The following is a 13,034-nucleotide window of genomic DNA, read 5'->3' on the forward strand; positions in this document are numbered from 1 at the left end:
TCTCCTCCTCTGCTGCTCTGAGTCCAGTCTGCGTTCCCTCTGTTCTTTACGTGTTTTTACATCATTAACGACGACGAGTCTGACCCCAATTAACCAGGTCAGTGGCTCCAGGGAATGCAGCGTAACAAGTGCAGGGACTGTAATCATGGTTCAGTCCTGGTTCGGTCCTGGTTTAGTCCTGGTTTAGTCCTGGTTTAGTCCTGGTTTGGTTCTGGTTTAGTCCTGGTTTAGTCCTGGCTTAGTCCTGGTTTGGTTCTGGTTTGGTCCTGGTTTAGTCCTGGTTTAGTCCTGGTTTAGTCCTGGTTTGGTTCTGGTTTAGACCTGGTTTAGTCCTGGTTTAGTCCTGGTTTAGTCCTGGTTTAGACCTGGTTTAGTCCTGGTTTAGACCTGGTTTAGTCCTGGTTTAGTCCTGGTTTAGTCCTGGTTTAGTCCTGGTTTGGTTCTGGTTTAGTCCTGGTTTAGTCCTGGTTTAGTCCTGGTTTAGTCCTGGTTTAGTCCTGGTTTGGTTCTGGTTTAGTCCTGGTTTAGTCCTGGTTTGGTTCTGGTTTGGTCCTGGTTTAGTCCTGGTTTAGTCCTGGTTTGGTTCTGGTTTAGACCTGGTTTAGTCCTGGTTTAGTCCTGGTTTAGTCCTGGTTTAGTCCTGGTTTAGTCCTGGTTTGGTTCTGGTTTGGTCCTGGTTTGGTCCTGGTTTAGTCCTGGTTTAGTCCTGGTTTGGTTCTGGTTCAGTCCTGGTCCTGGTCTGGTTCTGGTCTGGTTCTGGTTTAGTCCTGGTTTAGTCCTGGTTTGGTTCTGGTTTGGTCCTGGTTTAGTCTTGGTTTAGTCTTTGGTTATGTTCAAGTAGGTCCTATATTTTTAGTTTTGTTGTGTCGTGTTGTTTTGTTGTTTTGTCGTTTTGTTGTTGCTTTGTGGTTTTATTTTGTGTTAAACTTAAAGCTCATCGTGTGAATATGTCAGTGACACAAATCTGAACAAATGAACATTGTTTGTGCAGAGCTCTGATCTGGGCCAGTCTTTGTCTGAGACGCCTCAACAACAGAAACAACACAACTGTGTACACACAACGAACACTGGGAATACTACGAGTACTACGAGTACTACGCTCAAGAAACAAAGGGGCTTTATCTGGGGCTGGAATGTGGTGGTTGTAGTAGTAGTAATAGTAGTAATAGTAGTAGTAGAATTAGTGATAGAAAATTAAAGTGAACACTATCAGTAACAGTAGAAGCTTTTATTTATAAAAAGTAAAATATATAAACAGAACATAATGACTATTTTCATTGACTCCAGAAGGGCGGCGCTGTAGAGCACAGAGTGACTGCATCAGCACAATAAAAAAAAAAAAAAAAGTTTCATTCAGGCTTTCTTGAAAAAAATATATAGCACATCTAAAGCTGCAGTTGGTCCCATTGAGATAAAGTCAGTGTTTCATGATCTGATTTCTGGAGTTATCAGGTTACTGTGAGTAATCTGATTTCCCTCTGATTCTGTTAAATACTTATACAGTTGAAGAGCATTAGTGGCTGATCTCAGACACGTTTCCCATTGCGTGATAGGGCCAGTCCCTTGTTGTAAATGATTACATATAAATTGGGGTTAAGAACATTAGCCGTTGATCCCGGACAGGATGCGGTACACGGACGGACGGTCGATGGGACTTTGGCAGCAGTGAGAGAACAAAACGGAACCATGTTCATTCAACACGAAGTCTCCTCCCAACTGTGGAACGAGACGAGATCAGTCACTTTAGAACATGAGGAACAAGGTCATTTAGTCACTTTAGAACATGAGGAACAAGGTCATTTAGTCACTTTAGAACATGAGGAACGAGATCATTCACTTTAGAACATGAGGAACAAGGTCATTCACTTTAGAACATGAGGAACAAGGTCATTCACTTTAGAACATGAGGAACAAGGTCATTCACTTTAGAACATGAGGAAGAAGGTCGTCACTTTAGATTCTGAAGTTCTAAAGTTTAGAACATGAGGAACGAGACAAGGTCAGTCACTTTAGAACATGTGGAACAAGATCATTCACTTTAGAACATGAGGAACAAGGTCATTCACTTTAGATTCTGAAGTTCTAAAGTTTAGAACATGAGGAACGAGACAAGGTCAGTCACTTTAGAACATGTGGAACAAGATCATTCACTTTAGAACATGAGGAACGAGGTCAGTCAGTCACTTTAGAGTTTAGTAGTAGTTTTAGTATTTGTACCTGGAACATGTCGTCTTGAATTGAAGGCAGATCTTTGGGGAACTCTTGGTCCTGAGCCACATATTCTCCATAAACCAACATGTTTCTGAAGTTTAGAACTTTCCACAGAGAAGAACCCAGACTGAAGGCGACGTAGAGCTGCAAAACAACAGGACGCTTTAATAAAGAGTGTAAAGGAACTTTAACAGAGTACAAAGGTACTTTAAAGAGTATAATGATTCAGGAGGAGCAGTGTGGTTTTCGTCCTGGTCGTGGAACACTGGACCAGCTCTATACTCTCCATCGGGTCCTCGAGGCTCATGGGAGTTTGACACAGTCCACATGTGTTTTGTGGATCTGGAGAAGACATTCGACCGTGTCCCTCGTGGTGTCCTGTGGGGGGCGCTATGGGAGTACAGACCTGTTCCCAGTGCATGTTGTACCAGGGCTGCCGGTTCTGTTCATCGTTTTTATGGACAGAATTTCTAGGTGGAGCCAGGGGCCGGAGGGGGTCCTGTTCGGGAACCACAGGATTTCATCTCTGCTGTTTGCAGATGATGTTTGTCCTGATGCTTCTTTGAGCCAGGACCTGCAGCACTGGGGCAGTTTGCAGCCGAGTGTGAAGTGTCTGGGATGAGAATCAGCTCCTGCAAATCCGAGGCCATGGTTCTCGACCGGAAAAAGGTGTTGCCCTCTGCAGGTGGTGGAGAGTCTCTGCCTCAAGTGGAGGAGTTCAAGTATCTCAGGGTCTTGTTCTCGATTGAGGGAAGGATGGAGCGTGAGATTGACAGTTGGATCAGCGTCTGCAGTGATGCGGTCGCTGTATCGTCTGTTGTGGTGAAGAAGGAGCTGAGCCGGAAGGCAAAGCTCTCGATTTACCTCAATCTACGTTCTGCCCTCACCTATGGTCATGAGCTCTGAGTAATGACCGAAAGGACAAGGTCGCGGATACAAGCGGCTGAAATGGGCTTCCTCCACAGAGCTGGGCGCTCCCTTCGGGATAGGGTGAGGAGATTGGAGTAGAGCCGCTGCTCCTCCACGTCGAGAGGAGCAGTTGAGGCTCGGGCATCTGCTCAGGATGCCTCCTGGACGTCTCCCTGGGGAGGTGTTCTGGGCATGTCCCACTGGGAGGAGGCCCCGGGGAAGACCCAGGACACGCCGGAGGGACTATGTCTCTCTGGCCTGGGAACGCCTTGGGATCCCACTGGAGGAGCTGGAGGACGTGTCTGGGGTGAGGAAAGTCTGGGAGTCCCTGCTTAGACTGCTGCCCCCGCGACCCGGCCCCGGATAACATGGACGGATCGAGTATAATGGAACTTTAATAAACAGTATGTGGTAAAAGACATTTTGTTCGATGAGAACTGTATGGAAGCAATCGCCTTTGAGGGTCTCAAAAGGTCGTTCTTCTGTCATGGTTCAGAGTTAAACTAAGGGGTTTAACTCTGGGGTTTAACTCTGACTTATTAAAAGTCCTATTCCCAACTGGGAATAAGACTTTTAATAAATCACAGGTTTTAGTGATAAATACTCCATGAGATCCAGAGGTAAGATCATTTTCATGTTTTTATTTTATTGATTTTATGTTCACAAACAGCTGTGTTTACATTTACACATTTAATGAGGAGGATGTCGTGGTATTTGCCTGTGACATCCTCTGGGACTTATTAAAGGTCCTATTCCCAACATTGAACAACAAGAAATAGTTTCCATACAGTTCTCATCCAAAGTGTATTTTATGAATGCAGCCAATATATTTTCAACAGCTGCATTTACAGGACAGACGTAAAAGAAAGAAAATAAAAACCTCACTGATGAATATTCAATAAGTTTCATTCAATGGAAAAAATATTGTTTAAATATAAAAATTTAGTTTACAGAGCACACAGATTCTGTGCCTGTGTGAAAATCATCTCGGGAGCTACACTCCAAACTGTCTTATGAAAAATCCCCATCACAGACTTTATGAGGGCCCCCCCCCCAAATAATAATTTTGATTGGACTGTGTTACCTGTCTCTGAGGGTCCAGCAGCATGTCAAAGGCACAGCCCGTCTCCGAGATCCAGTGAGTCGCTCCATCACGACATCCAAAAGAAACCACCAGCACACGCACGCCGTGAGACTCCAGAAGATTCTACAGAAAGAACCACACAGAACATGGAACAAACGCACGCCGTGAGACGCCAGAAGAGTCAACAGAAAGAACCACACAGAACATGGAACAAACGCACGCCGTGAGACGCCAGAAGAGTCAACAGAAAGAACCACACAGAACATGGAACAAACGCACGCCGTGAGACTCCAGAAGATTCTACAGAAAGAACCACACAGAACATGGAACAAACGCACGCCGTGAGACTCCAGAAGAGTCAACAGAAAGAACCACACAGAACATGGAACAAACGCACGCCGTGAGACGCCAGAAGAGTCAACAGAAAGAACCACACAGAACATGGAACAAACGCACGCCGTGAGACTCCAGAAGATTCTACAGAAAGAACCACACAGAACATGGAACAAACGCACGCCGTGAGACTCCAGAAGATTCTACAGACAACACAAAGTTTATCAGGAGCGACCTCGGGGAAAGAAGGACCTGATTTGTCTGTTATTAATGTTCAGATCTTGATTTACAGACACAATAGTGAAATAAAAACCCCAGGATCATCATCAGCAGATACAGAGAAGTGACAGTTTTTCAAGTGAATTGGAGCCAGAGTCGATGGAGCTGGAAGCGCCCATGATCACTTCCTGTTTGGAATGTGGTGGCTCATAACCTTTTATATTCAGTTTACGCCTGAGGCACGAGCAGATTCTACAGCAGAACAACATCTACATTTTGTCCCAAGTTTCCCCTAAACTCATGTACAGGGGACTCCAGACAAACGCATTGGTCATTGTTGATATTTAAGATCCTTTAAGACCCTATAATTCTAATCCTGACTCCAGTCCTGACCTGGTTCTTGCGCAGCTCCTTAATGTGTCGGCGACAGAACAAACAGGAAAACTGTCGGATCAGAACCAGCAGCAGCTTCTGGTTCTTCTGGAGATAATCCCCGAGCATCACCTCCCTGAGCAAACACATGTTAGACACACTCCCATTATGCACCTGTCCTACCAGAGCAGTGTGACCCACCGCCCCGAGCGTGCACAGGTGAGCGGCAGGTGAGGGGAGATGGACTGAGGATATCTCTGCTCCGTCTCAGGCTCAGGCTGAAGGTCCTGGTCCAACTTCTGAAGGAAACTGTCCCACTGCTCCTGTGGTTTGTACAAGAATCAAACAGAGAGAGAGGAAGGGCATCAGGGCTAAACACGTGAGGTTTAAACTGAATTAAACACCAGGAGAGGAAGGGCATCAGGGCTAAACACGTGAGGTTTAAACTGAATTAAACACCAGGAGAGGAAGGGCATCAGGGCTAAACACGTGAGGTTTAAGTTGAATAAAACCCTCACCTCCAGATGTTGAAATGAGCGAAGAGCTTCACTCAGTTCTGCAGAGCTGTGAAACAGAAGAGTGAATCAGGCACTGGGACAGAGGTCAGAGGTCAAAGCAGATGTCCTCCAGCCCAAAGGTTGGAGGATCGATTCCTGTTCAGATGACACTGATTAAAAGTTATAAAAGTTATACATGGAGTACTTTTACTCCACATATTTTTACTTTCATTTCATTTATTGGTTTATTAGGACAGTGTACAGTTACATTAAGCACAGTGGCAGATCATAGATCATTTCCATCTGTCGTCCTGGGAAGGGGAGACAACACACACACAACTGTACAATATACAAATATACAATAAAATAAATATTTATGAGTTAAAAGTGCAATGTGTAATGTAACGTAATGTAATGTAACATAATGTAATGTAATATAATTTTGTGACACTATTAGTTTGGTAATCTGGGGTCACGTGTTACCCTCGTGATACCCACGGGGGTAACATCTGATGGCAAAATACCCATCATTACTTGAGTAATATCTAGTACAGAGTAAAAGTACTCTCAGCTTTATGTGGATTTTATTACACATCAGGTTTTAGATGGATCGACTTCTACACAGGCCTCATGGAGCGATAAACTTATATAAACTTATATTATTATTATTATTATTATTATTATTATCATGTATATTGTGTCGTGTTGTTACTCAGAGCAGCTTTTCCACAGATCTTCAGCCTCTTCAATCGTCTTCACTGTCAGACTGTAAAAGAGAATAACAATAATTATGATATAGATTGTGTCAAAACACACAGAGTGTAGAGTATAGAGTACAGTATAGAGTATAGAGTAGAGTATAGAGTAGAGTAGAGTATAGTATATAGAGTAGAGTATAGAGTAGAGTATATAGAGTAGAGTATAGTGTATAGAGTAGAGTATAGAGTAGAGTATAGTTTATAGAGTAGAGTATAGTGTATAGAGTAGAGTATAGAGTAGAGTATAGTTTATAGAGTAGAGTATAGAGTAGAGTATAGAGTATAGTATAGAGTAAAGTAGAGTATAGAGTAGAGTATAGTGTATAGAGTAGAGTATAGTATATAGAGTAGTGTATAGAGTACAGTAGAGTATATAGAGTATAGAGTAGAGTATAGTGTATAGAGTAGAGTATAGAGTAGAGTATAGTTTATAGAGTAGAGTATAGTTTATAGAGTAGAGTATAGAGTAGAGTAGAGTATATAGAGTAGAGTATAGTGTATAGTATATAGAGTAGAGTATAGAGTAGAGTATAGTTTATAGAGTAGAGTATAGTGTATAGAGTAGAGTATAGAGTAGAGTATAGTTTATAGAGTAGAGTATAGTTTATAGAGTAGAGTATAGAGTAGAGTAGAGTATATAGAGTAGAGTATAGTGTATAGTTTATAGAGTAGAGTATAGAGTAGAGAGTAGAGTAAAGTAGAGTATAGTAGAGTCTGGAGCTGTCACCTCTTGTAGAGCTGAGCTGCTGCGTCCATGAGTCCGAGCGGAGACTCTTTCTGTTCGATCCGGATCTTCAGTCTGATGTAATCCTGCAGAGAACCTGGAAACAGCACCAAGAGCTTTACTCTGAACCAACCAAAACATGAACGCCCTTCGAGACAACTGTTTTTGGGCGTTACAAAAATAAAATGAATTGAATTGAACCTGGAAACCCCGGGAGCTTTACTGTGATCTTTACTGTGATCTTTACTGTGATCTTTACTGTGATCTTTACTGTGATGGTCAAACTCTGAGCTGAATGTGTGCAAAGTGCTTATAAACTCATTGTGGCGAGTCATGAGGATGTTCTGATGCAAACATCAATGAGGAGGAACTTTGGACCAAACAGTTTAAAATGAACTGTTTTGTTTTTCATGTTTTTAGTAAAAATCAGGCAGAGCAGATGTTCTAACGTGACCAGCCGCTGTGGATCATGTGACTCATGCTCCACATTTGTGTCAAAAAACGTCACGTGACTTTGTGCTACTGATCACATGATCACTCAGCCTTTCAAAATAAAATAAACTCCTGATAAATGAACTAAATAAAAGGGGTTTAGACAATTTGAACCAGTGGGTTTCTTGAACTGTAGCATTAAAATAAATGTAATGATTAAGAAAAATTATATTAAATATTTGATAGTTTTAAGAGATTTAGTTTGACACGTCCTAACCTGATCTCAGAGAAAGGAAAGGAAAAACATTGTTAAAATAGAAAAAAGTATAAACACAAATAAATATAATATTTATCTTTAATTTAGTGCAGCTTTCTCCCCGAGTTTTGTCTGACAGGCTCATTTTAAGATTTACAAACCTCCAAACTCATCACAGCCAAAACATGAGTCTGTTTTTACCAATGATCAGTTCAAAATAACGAGGGGCCGTGTTCAGGCTGTTTCTACTCCTCTTTTTTCTCTTTTTCTCTTTCTCTAAATCAGACTCACCTTCTTTACTCTGTTTCTCTGCCAGCTCCAGGAGACATGTCCCTTTGTCAATAAAGGTTTTCAAAGCATTTACACAAAGAGTCGAGTTATTCTGAACTTCTTTTGCTTCTGCTGATTCCTCCATGACTGTGGTTCTGTCTGGACCTGCTCAGTTTGTCTGGACCTGCTCAGTTTGTCTGGACCTGCTCAGTTTGTCTGGACCCGGTGGGTGACCTCAGAAAACCCCAGATCTGGACCAAAGTCTGACCCAGAACTAAAGTCCAGACAAAAGTAAAGATTTCAGATGTGAAATGATGAGGTAAAGTTCTGTGAGTCGAGCAGTGGAGTCAAGTAGAAGTAAAATTCCACTGCAGGTCAGTTCCTGTTTCCTGTTTCTACAGAGGCCCAGAGAGGACAAACTGTGACAGAGGAGGAATTTATCAAGGTTAAACTACTGCAAAAAATGTTAATATTGTTGTTACTTTTATTAAAACCACATGTCAGAAAGTACAAGTACTTACTCAAAGTATTACCTGAAAATAACTTTACTCTAGACCTTGAATTAAGTAATACATGTGTAAATTAAAGTTTCACACTGTAACTTTTCTGGCAGAGGGTGGGTTTTCTGGTTGTGTTTGCTTCCGTGGAGATGATATATTACTTTGTCCGGATGCTCCGCAGTATGGCATTAAACAGATTCATAACATTTAGTCATCTCTTCACAGATCTGACTTGTACCTTGGCTCAGTGGCGTCACCTACTGGAGACAAGCAGGTACCACACCCTCCACACGAAAAGTCACACAGTGCTCCTTTAAATATGAGGGGAGAATGTCCAACTAATAATGACAACACAGATTTTTAAAACTTTTATTTGACCAAATTTTGTACAAATCAGGTTAAATATTTTAAATTCACATGATTATTTGCCTGGTTCAATCCACAGACTCCATCTCCAGATCTCTGCTCCTCTGCTGCTCCTCATCCTCCAGGACAGGGGCATCTCCGTTCACCTTCTCTCCCCAGGAACAGGCCTCGTTCTGGGGTACAGCTGCTGCCTGTGCCCCCTCTTCCTCCTGGCCCTCCTCATCGTCGTCTCTCAGATATTCTTTGGGGATGACATGGGAAATCGTGAAAGAGTTTGCGATCTCTTGAAGTCTTGCTTGTTGAGCTTTGAGTCGGGCCAGTTCTTTGGTTTTTGGTGTTTCCTTTTGGGTTGATTCTGGTTGTGCTGCTGGTGTTGGTTCTGCTGGTGCTGCTGGTGTTGGTTCTGCTTGTGCTGCTGGTGTTGGTGCTGCTGATGTTGGTGCTGCTGGTGTTGGTGCTGCTGGTGTTGGTGCTGCTGATGTTGGTGCTGCTGGTGTTGGTGCTGCTGGTGCTGCTGAAGCCTCTGGAGGAGAAGAGGGGGAGTCTGCGGTCTGCTCTGCCCCAACACACTGCTCCTCTGTGGGCTTGGGTTGGGCGTAGGAGTCCTGGTTTAGTTCTGGATGGTCTGGTTCTGTCTGGTTCTTGTCCAGGAGACCTTTCCTCTCTTGCTGCAGAGCACGACAAAGGTTCTCCAGTTTTTGGTTTTTCAACAGGATCAACTCCAGCTCTTTGTCCTTCAGAGTTTTCTGAAAGAATAAAACAGTTTGAGTTTTATGTATAATTTGGTGTAATCTGAATCCAGAGTGTGTCCTCACGTCTGTCAACATCTCCATCAGGTTCTTGTTGCAGTTGTCAAAACGACTTTTCCAGGACTGACACTCCTTCTCCAACTTCTTCATCTTCTTCGACATCTGAAAAACGAGAAATACAGTTAAATATTCTGCAGAGGACAAGGGTCAAATGCAGCCCTCAGCTCAATTCTTATTGGCCCTCAGCATTTGACCCATCCTTTAATAAATGTGTCCTCTGCATTTGACCCATCCTTTAATAAATATGTCCTCTGCATTTGACCCATCCTTTAATAAATGTGTCCTCTGCGTTTGACCCATCCTTTAATAAATATGTCCTCTGCGTTTGACCCATCCTTTAATAAATGTGTCCTCTGCATTTGACCCATCCTTTGATAAATATGTCCTCTGCGTTTGACCCATCCTTTAATAAATGTGTCCTCTGCATTTGACCCATCCTTTAATAAATGTGTCCTCTGTGTTATCATTTATCGTCTCCATTTACTTCAGCGAAATATCAAACTTAAAAATCATCGTGACAAAACCCAGATGTGCCAGAAGCTTCTTGTTCAAACTGGTGAAACATGTTTCTATGTTTCAGATGAACATTTTATGGGTCTATAAAGAAAATGTGGGACTGTTGCCGTGGCAACTGACAATTCATTAAATGGTAAAGTGTCCTCAAAATGCCCAATACAACAGGAAGTGGAAATAGTGGGCCAAAAAGTACCAAAGCCTCACGAAAACAGGTTTAATAAAAATGTAAAAGTTAATACGAAATGAAATGTTACTAAAACTTTGAAAAAACTCTTAAATAAATAAAGCTTCGTACTTTGTCCATGTCCTGCTTGAAGCCGCTGTAGACGCTGTTGCTCTTGGAGACGGTGCCTTGAAACTCGTCAAACTTCCTGGAGTACATGTCCAACTGCAGAGCACAGCAGAGTCATTTCAAAATAAAAGTCTTTATTTACAGTGTTGTTGTATTTCCCATGATGCCGTGCTGTACCTGCGCTCTCATCTCTCCCTCCTGCTCCTTCAGAGCTTTCATCTGCAGCTTACACTCAGCCGTCTGCGTCAAAAGCTGAAACAGAAACAGTTAAACTCTCAGAGTTTCAGAGTGTCTTAAACTCTATGGAGGTGAACTCAGTATTTTTAATTAAATTTATTTTGTAAAGCTCAAAATCACAACAGCAGCTGCTTCTTAAAAAAAACCATGAGGATTTAACCAAGAGAACGACAGAAAATCAACAACAGAAACAGACAAGAAACAGAAAACAAGCACATGGATAAAATACATACACTGTCATATTTGAGGCCGGTCCAGCCCCAGACTGAGCAGCTGCTTAGGGCCCGAGGCCCCCAGAGGGCCCCCAAGAGCCCACATATTTATATTAAAAATATTGATTGAAAAGTATTTTTCTGAAAACTAAATGTCCCTTGTGTGTTTATACGAGTCTAAATGTCCCTCTGAAACATTAGATGTGTTTTATTTACAGTTAAACATTTGCTGCTCCATTTGTTTTGAGTCGGGCAGTGGAGTGGACAGCTCTGTGTTTACACCTGTGTGAAGGACCCCTCCCTCCAGGTGCACTCTGGGACACTGAGGCACAGGGACATTTGAATGAGCGTTTTACAAACTAAAAGACTGAAAGTTCAGTTTAAATAAAGTCTGAGACAAAGTCCAGAGGACAATCAGACAGAGGACACACCTCAGAGGGACAGAGGACACACCTCAGAGGGACAGAGGACACACCTCAGAGGGACAGAGGACACACCTCAGAGGGAAAGAGGACACACCTCAGAGGGACAGAGGACAGAGGACACACCTCAGAGGGACAGAGGACAGAGGACACACCTCAGAGGGACAGAGGACACACCTCAGAGGGACAGAGGACACACCTCAGAGGGACAGGGGACACACCTCAGAGGGACAGAGGACACACCTCAGAGGGACAGAGGACAGAGGACACACCTCAGAGGGACAGAGGACACACCTCAGAGGGACAGAGGACACACCTCAGAGGGACAGGGGACACAGGTGAGGCTGTTTGTCTCTAAACATCAGATGCTGTGATGAGTAAAGACACTGATACATTATTTTATTATTTTTCCTGGTGTTTGATTTTAGTGATAAATCTGATTAATTTCGTAGGATTTTTATGACACAGACACTTTTTCATCTTATAATTCTGATCTTATCGACTGAACTCACTGTAGTTTGGTGCAATTCAAATATAATTTATTTATATAAACACCTGCTTTAATATTTACACTTCCTGTGCTCCGAGCTAGCTGCTAACAGCTAACTGCTAACATGCTAACTGCTAACATGCTAACTGCTAACGATCTACTGTTAGCATAACAGTGAGTGTTACTTTCTCACATATTTTCCTGTTTGTCTTTTTAAATCTCTAAACTCTGTTCAGTCTAAATGTTTTTGTTATAAGTTTCACTGCAGCACAAATAATCACCAGAGCCACTTAGCATCGTTAGCATCGTTAGCATCGTTAGCATCGTTAGCATGCTACTATTGTAAACAGAAGCACTGAGCTGACGTCCTCTGTGAAATATAAAAACATTTAGAGTCTGAAATATTTGTTTATTTCATGAGTCACATGTGATTCAGAGCTCAGAGCTGTGAGAGGCAGATCCAGCGAGTATCAGCTTTTTGTATCGACTCTTGGTATCGACTCTTGGTATCGACTCTTGGTATCGACAGCCTATTGATGAGTAGAGTACTGGCCATTGTCAATTTGAGAGTGATAATAATAATAATAATAATAATAATAATAATAATAATAATAATAATAATAATAATAATAATAATAATCTTTAATAACACTTTTATACATTCACTAGTGTAAGACACTACTGTAGCCACAGCTGCCCTGGGGCAGACTGAAGTGACACATTCAGACTAAGAAAATGGATTAGAGATACTTGAGATACTTGTAGTATCAGTGCATACTCCCTCTCCAGCTTGTGCTTGTCCTCCGCCTCCTTCAGCAGTAGTATTAGCAGGAGTAATAGTACTTGTAGTAGTACTTGTAGTAGTAGTAGTTGTAGTAGTAGTTGTAGTAGTACTTGTAGCAGTACTTGTAGTACTCACCAGCTCCCTCTCCAGCTTGTGCTTGTCCTCCGCCTCCTTCAGGAGGAGGTTGGCCTGGCTCAGCTTCGTCTCCAGGAGCTGCTCCTTTAAGTCTCGGTGCTTAAAAACTTTCTCCAGATTCTGAAACACGAAACACATTTGACTTTTATGAGAGATTTTAAAAACACTTTTATTTTTACACAAAATGTTCTGGCAAAATAAAAAGT

At 42.3% G+C, this 13,034-nt stretch overlaps 2 protein-coding genes across 4 annotated transcripts in view; both read right to left on the reverse strand.

Annotated features, from left to right (window-relative positions):
• Window positions 1–1,282: 1,282 nt before the first annotated feature.
• On the reverse strand, window positions 1,283–8,449 carry LOC117390515 (uncharacterized). The gene is made up of 9 exons (XM_033988270.2): window positions 8,087–8,449; window positions 7,111–7,204; window positions 6,338–6,391; window positions 5,647–5,692; window positions 5,330–5,451; window positions 5,150–5,264; window positions 4,205–4,327; window positions 2,218–2,355; window positions 1,283–1,716 (listed from the first exon to the last, which is right to left on the reverse strand). Exons 1-9 carry the CDS (start codon window positions 8,208–8,210, stop codon window positions 1,603–1,605), a joined length of 930 nt encoding a protein of 309 aa, XP_033844161.1. The 5' UTR covers window positions 8,211–8,449; the 3' UTR covers window positions 1,283–1,602.
• Window positions 8,450–8,994: 545 nt separating this feature from the next.
• The window catches only part of txlnbb (taxilin beta b), a 15,565-nt gene continuing 11,525 nt past the window's right edge, over window positions 8,995–13,034 (reverse strand). For all 3 annotated transcript variants that reach the window (XM_055231347.1, XM_055231348.1, XM_055231349.1), the window contains 5 exons: window positions 12,829–12,948; window positions 10,726–10,800; window positions 10,552–10,644; window positions 9,747–9,842; window positions 8,995–9,677 (listed from right to left, as the gene is read on the reverse strand). In XM_055231347.1, the coding sequence (XP_055087322.1) occupies window positions 9,000–9,677; window positions 9,747–9,842; window positions 10,552–10,644; window positions 10,726–10,800; window positions 12,829–12,948 (1,062 nt within the window). In that variant the 3' untranslated portion in view covers window positions 8,995–8,999. The remainder of the gene's footprint in view (window positions 9,678–9,746; window positions 9,843–10,551; window positions 10,645–10,725; window positions 10,801–12,828; window positions 12,949–13,034) is intronic.

The sequence above is a fragment of the Periophthalmus magnuspinnatus genome, chromosome 22, assembly GCF_009829125.3.
Source record: "Periophthalmus magnuspinnatus isolate fPerMag1 chromosome 22, fPerMag1.2.pri, whole genome shotgun sequence".
In the NCBI taxonomy this organism is placed as follows: Eukaryota; Metazoa; Chordata; class Actinopteri; order Gobiiformes; family Gobiidae; genus Periophthalmus; species Periophthalmus magnuspinnatus.

What these genes read in the sequence shown, in the direction of transcription:
- LOC117390515 (XM_033988270.2), bottom strand. Translation starts at nt 8,210, where the DNA reads ATGGAGGAATCAGCAGAAGCAAAAGAAGTTCAGAATAACTCGACTCTT. An exon ending in CTGTGGAAAAGCTGCTCTGA is followed by an intron (nt 5,693 to 6,337) that starts GTAACAACACGA and finishes TCTGTTTCACAG; the next exon opens with CTCTGCAGAACTGAGTGAAG. An exon ending in TTCAAGACGACATGTTCCAG is followed by an intron (nt 1,717 to 2,217) that starts GTACAAATACTA and finishes CTCGTTCCACAG; the next exon opens with TTGGGAGGAGACTTCGTGTT.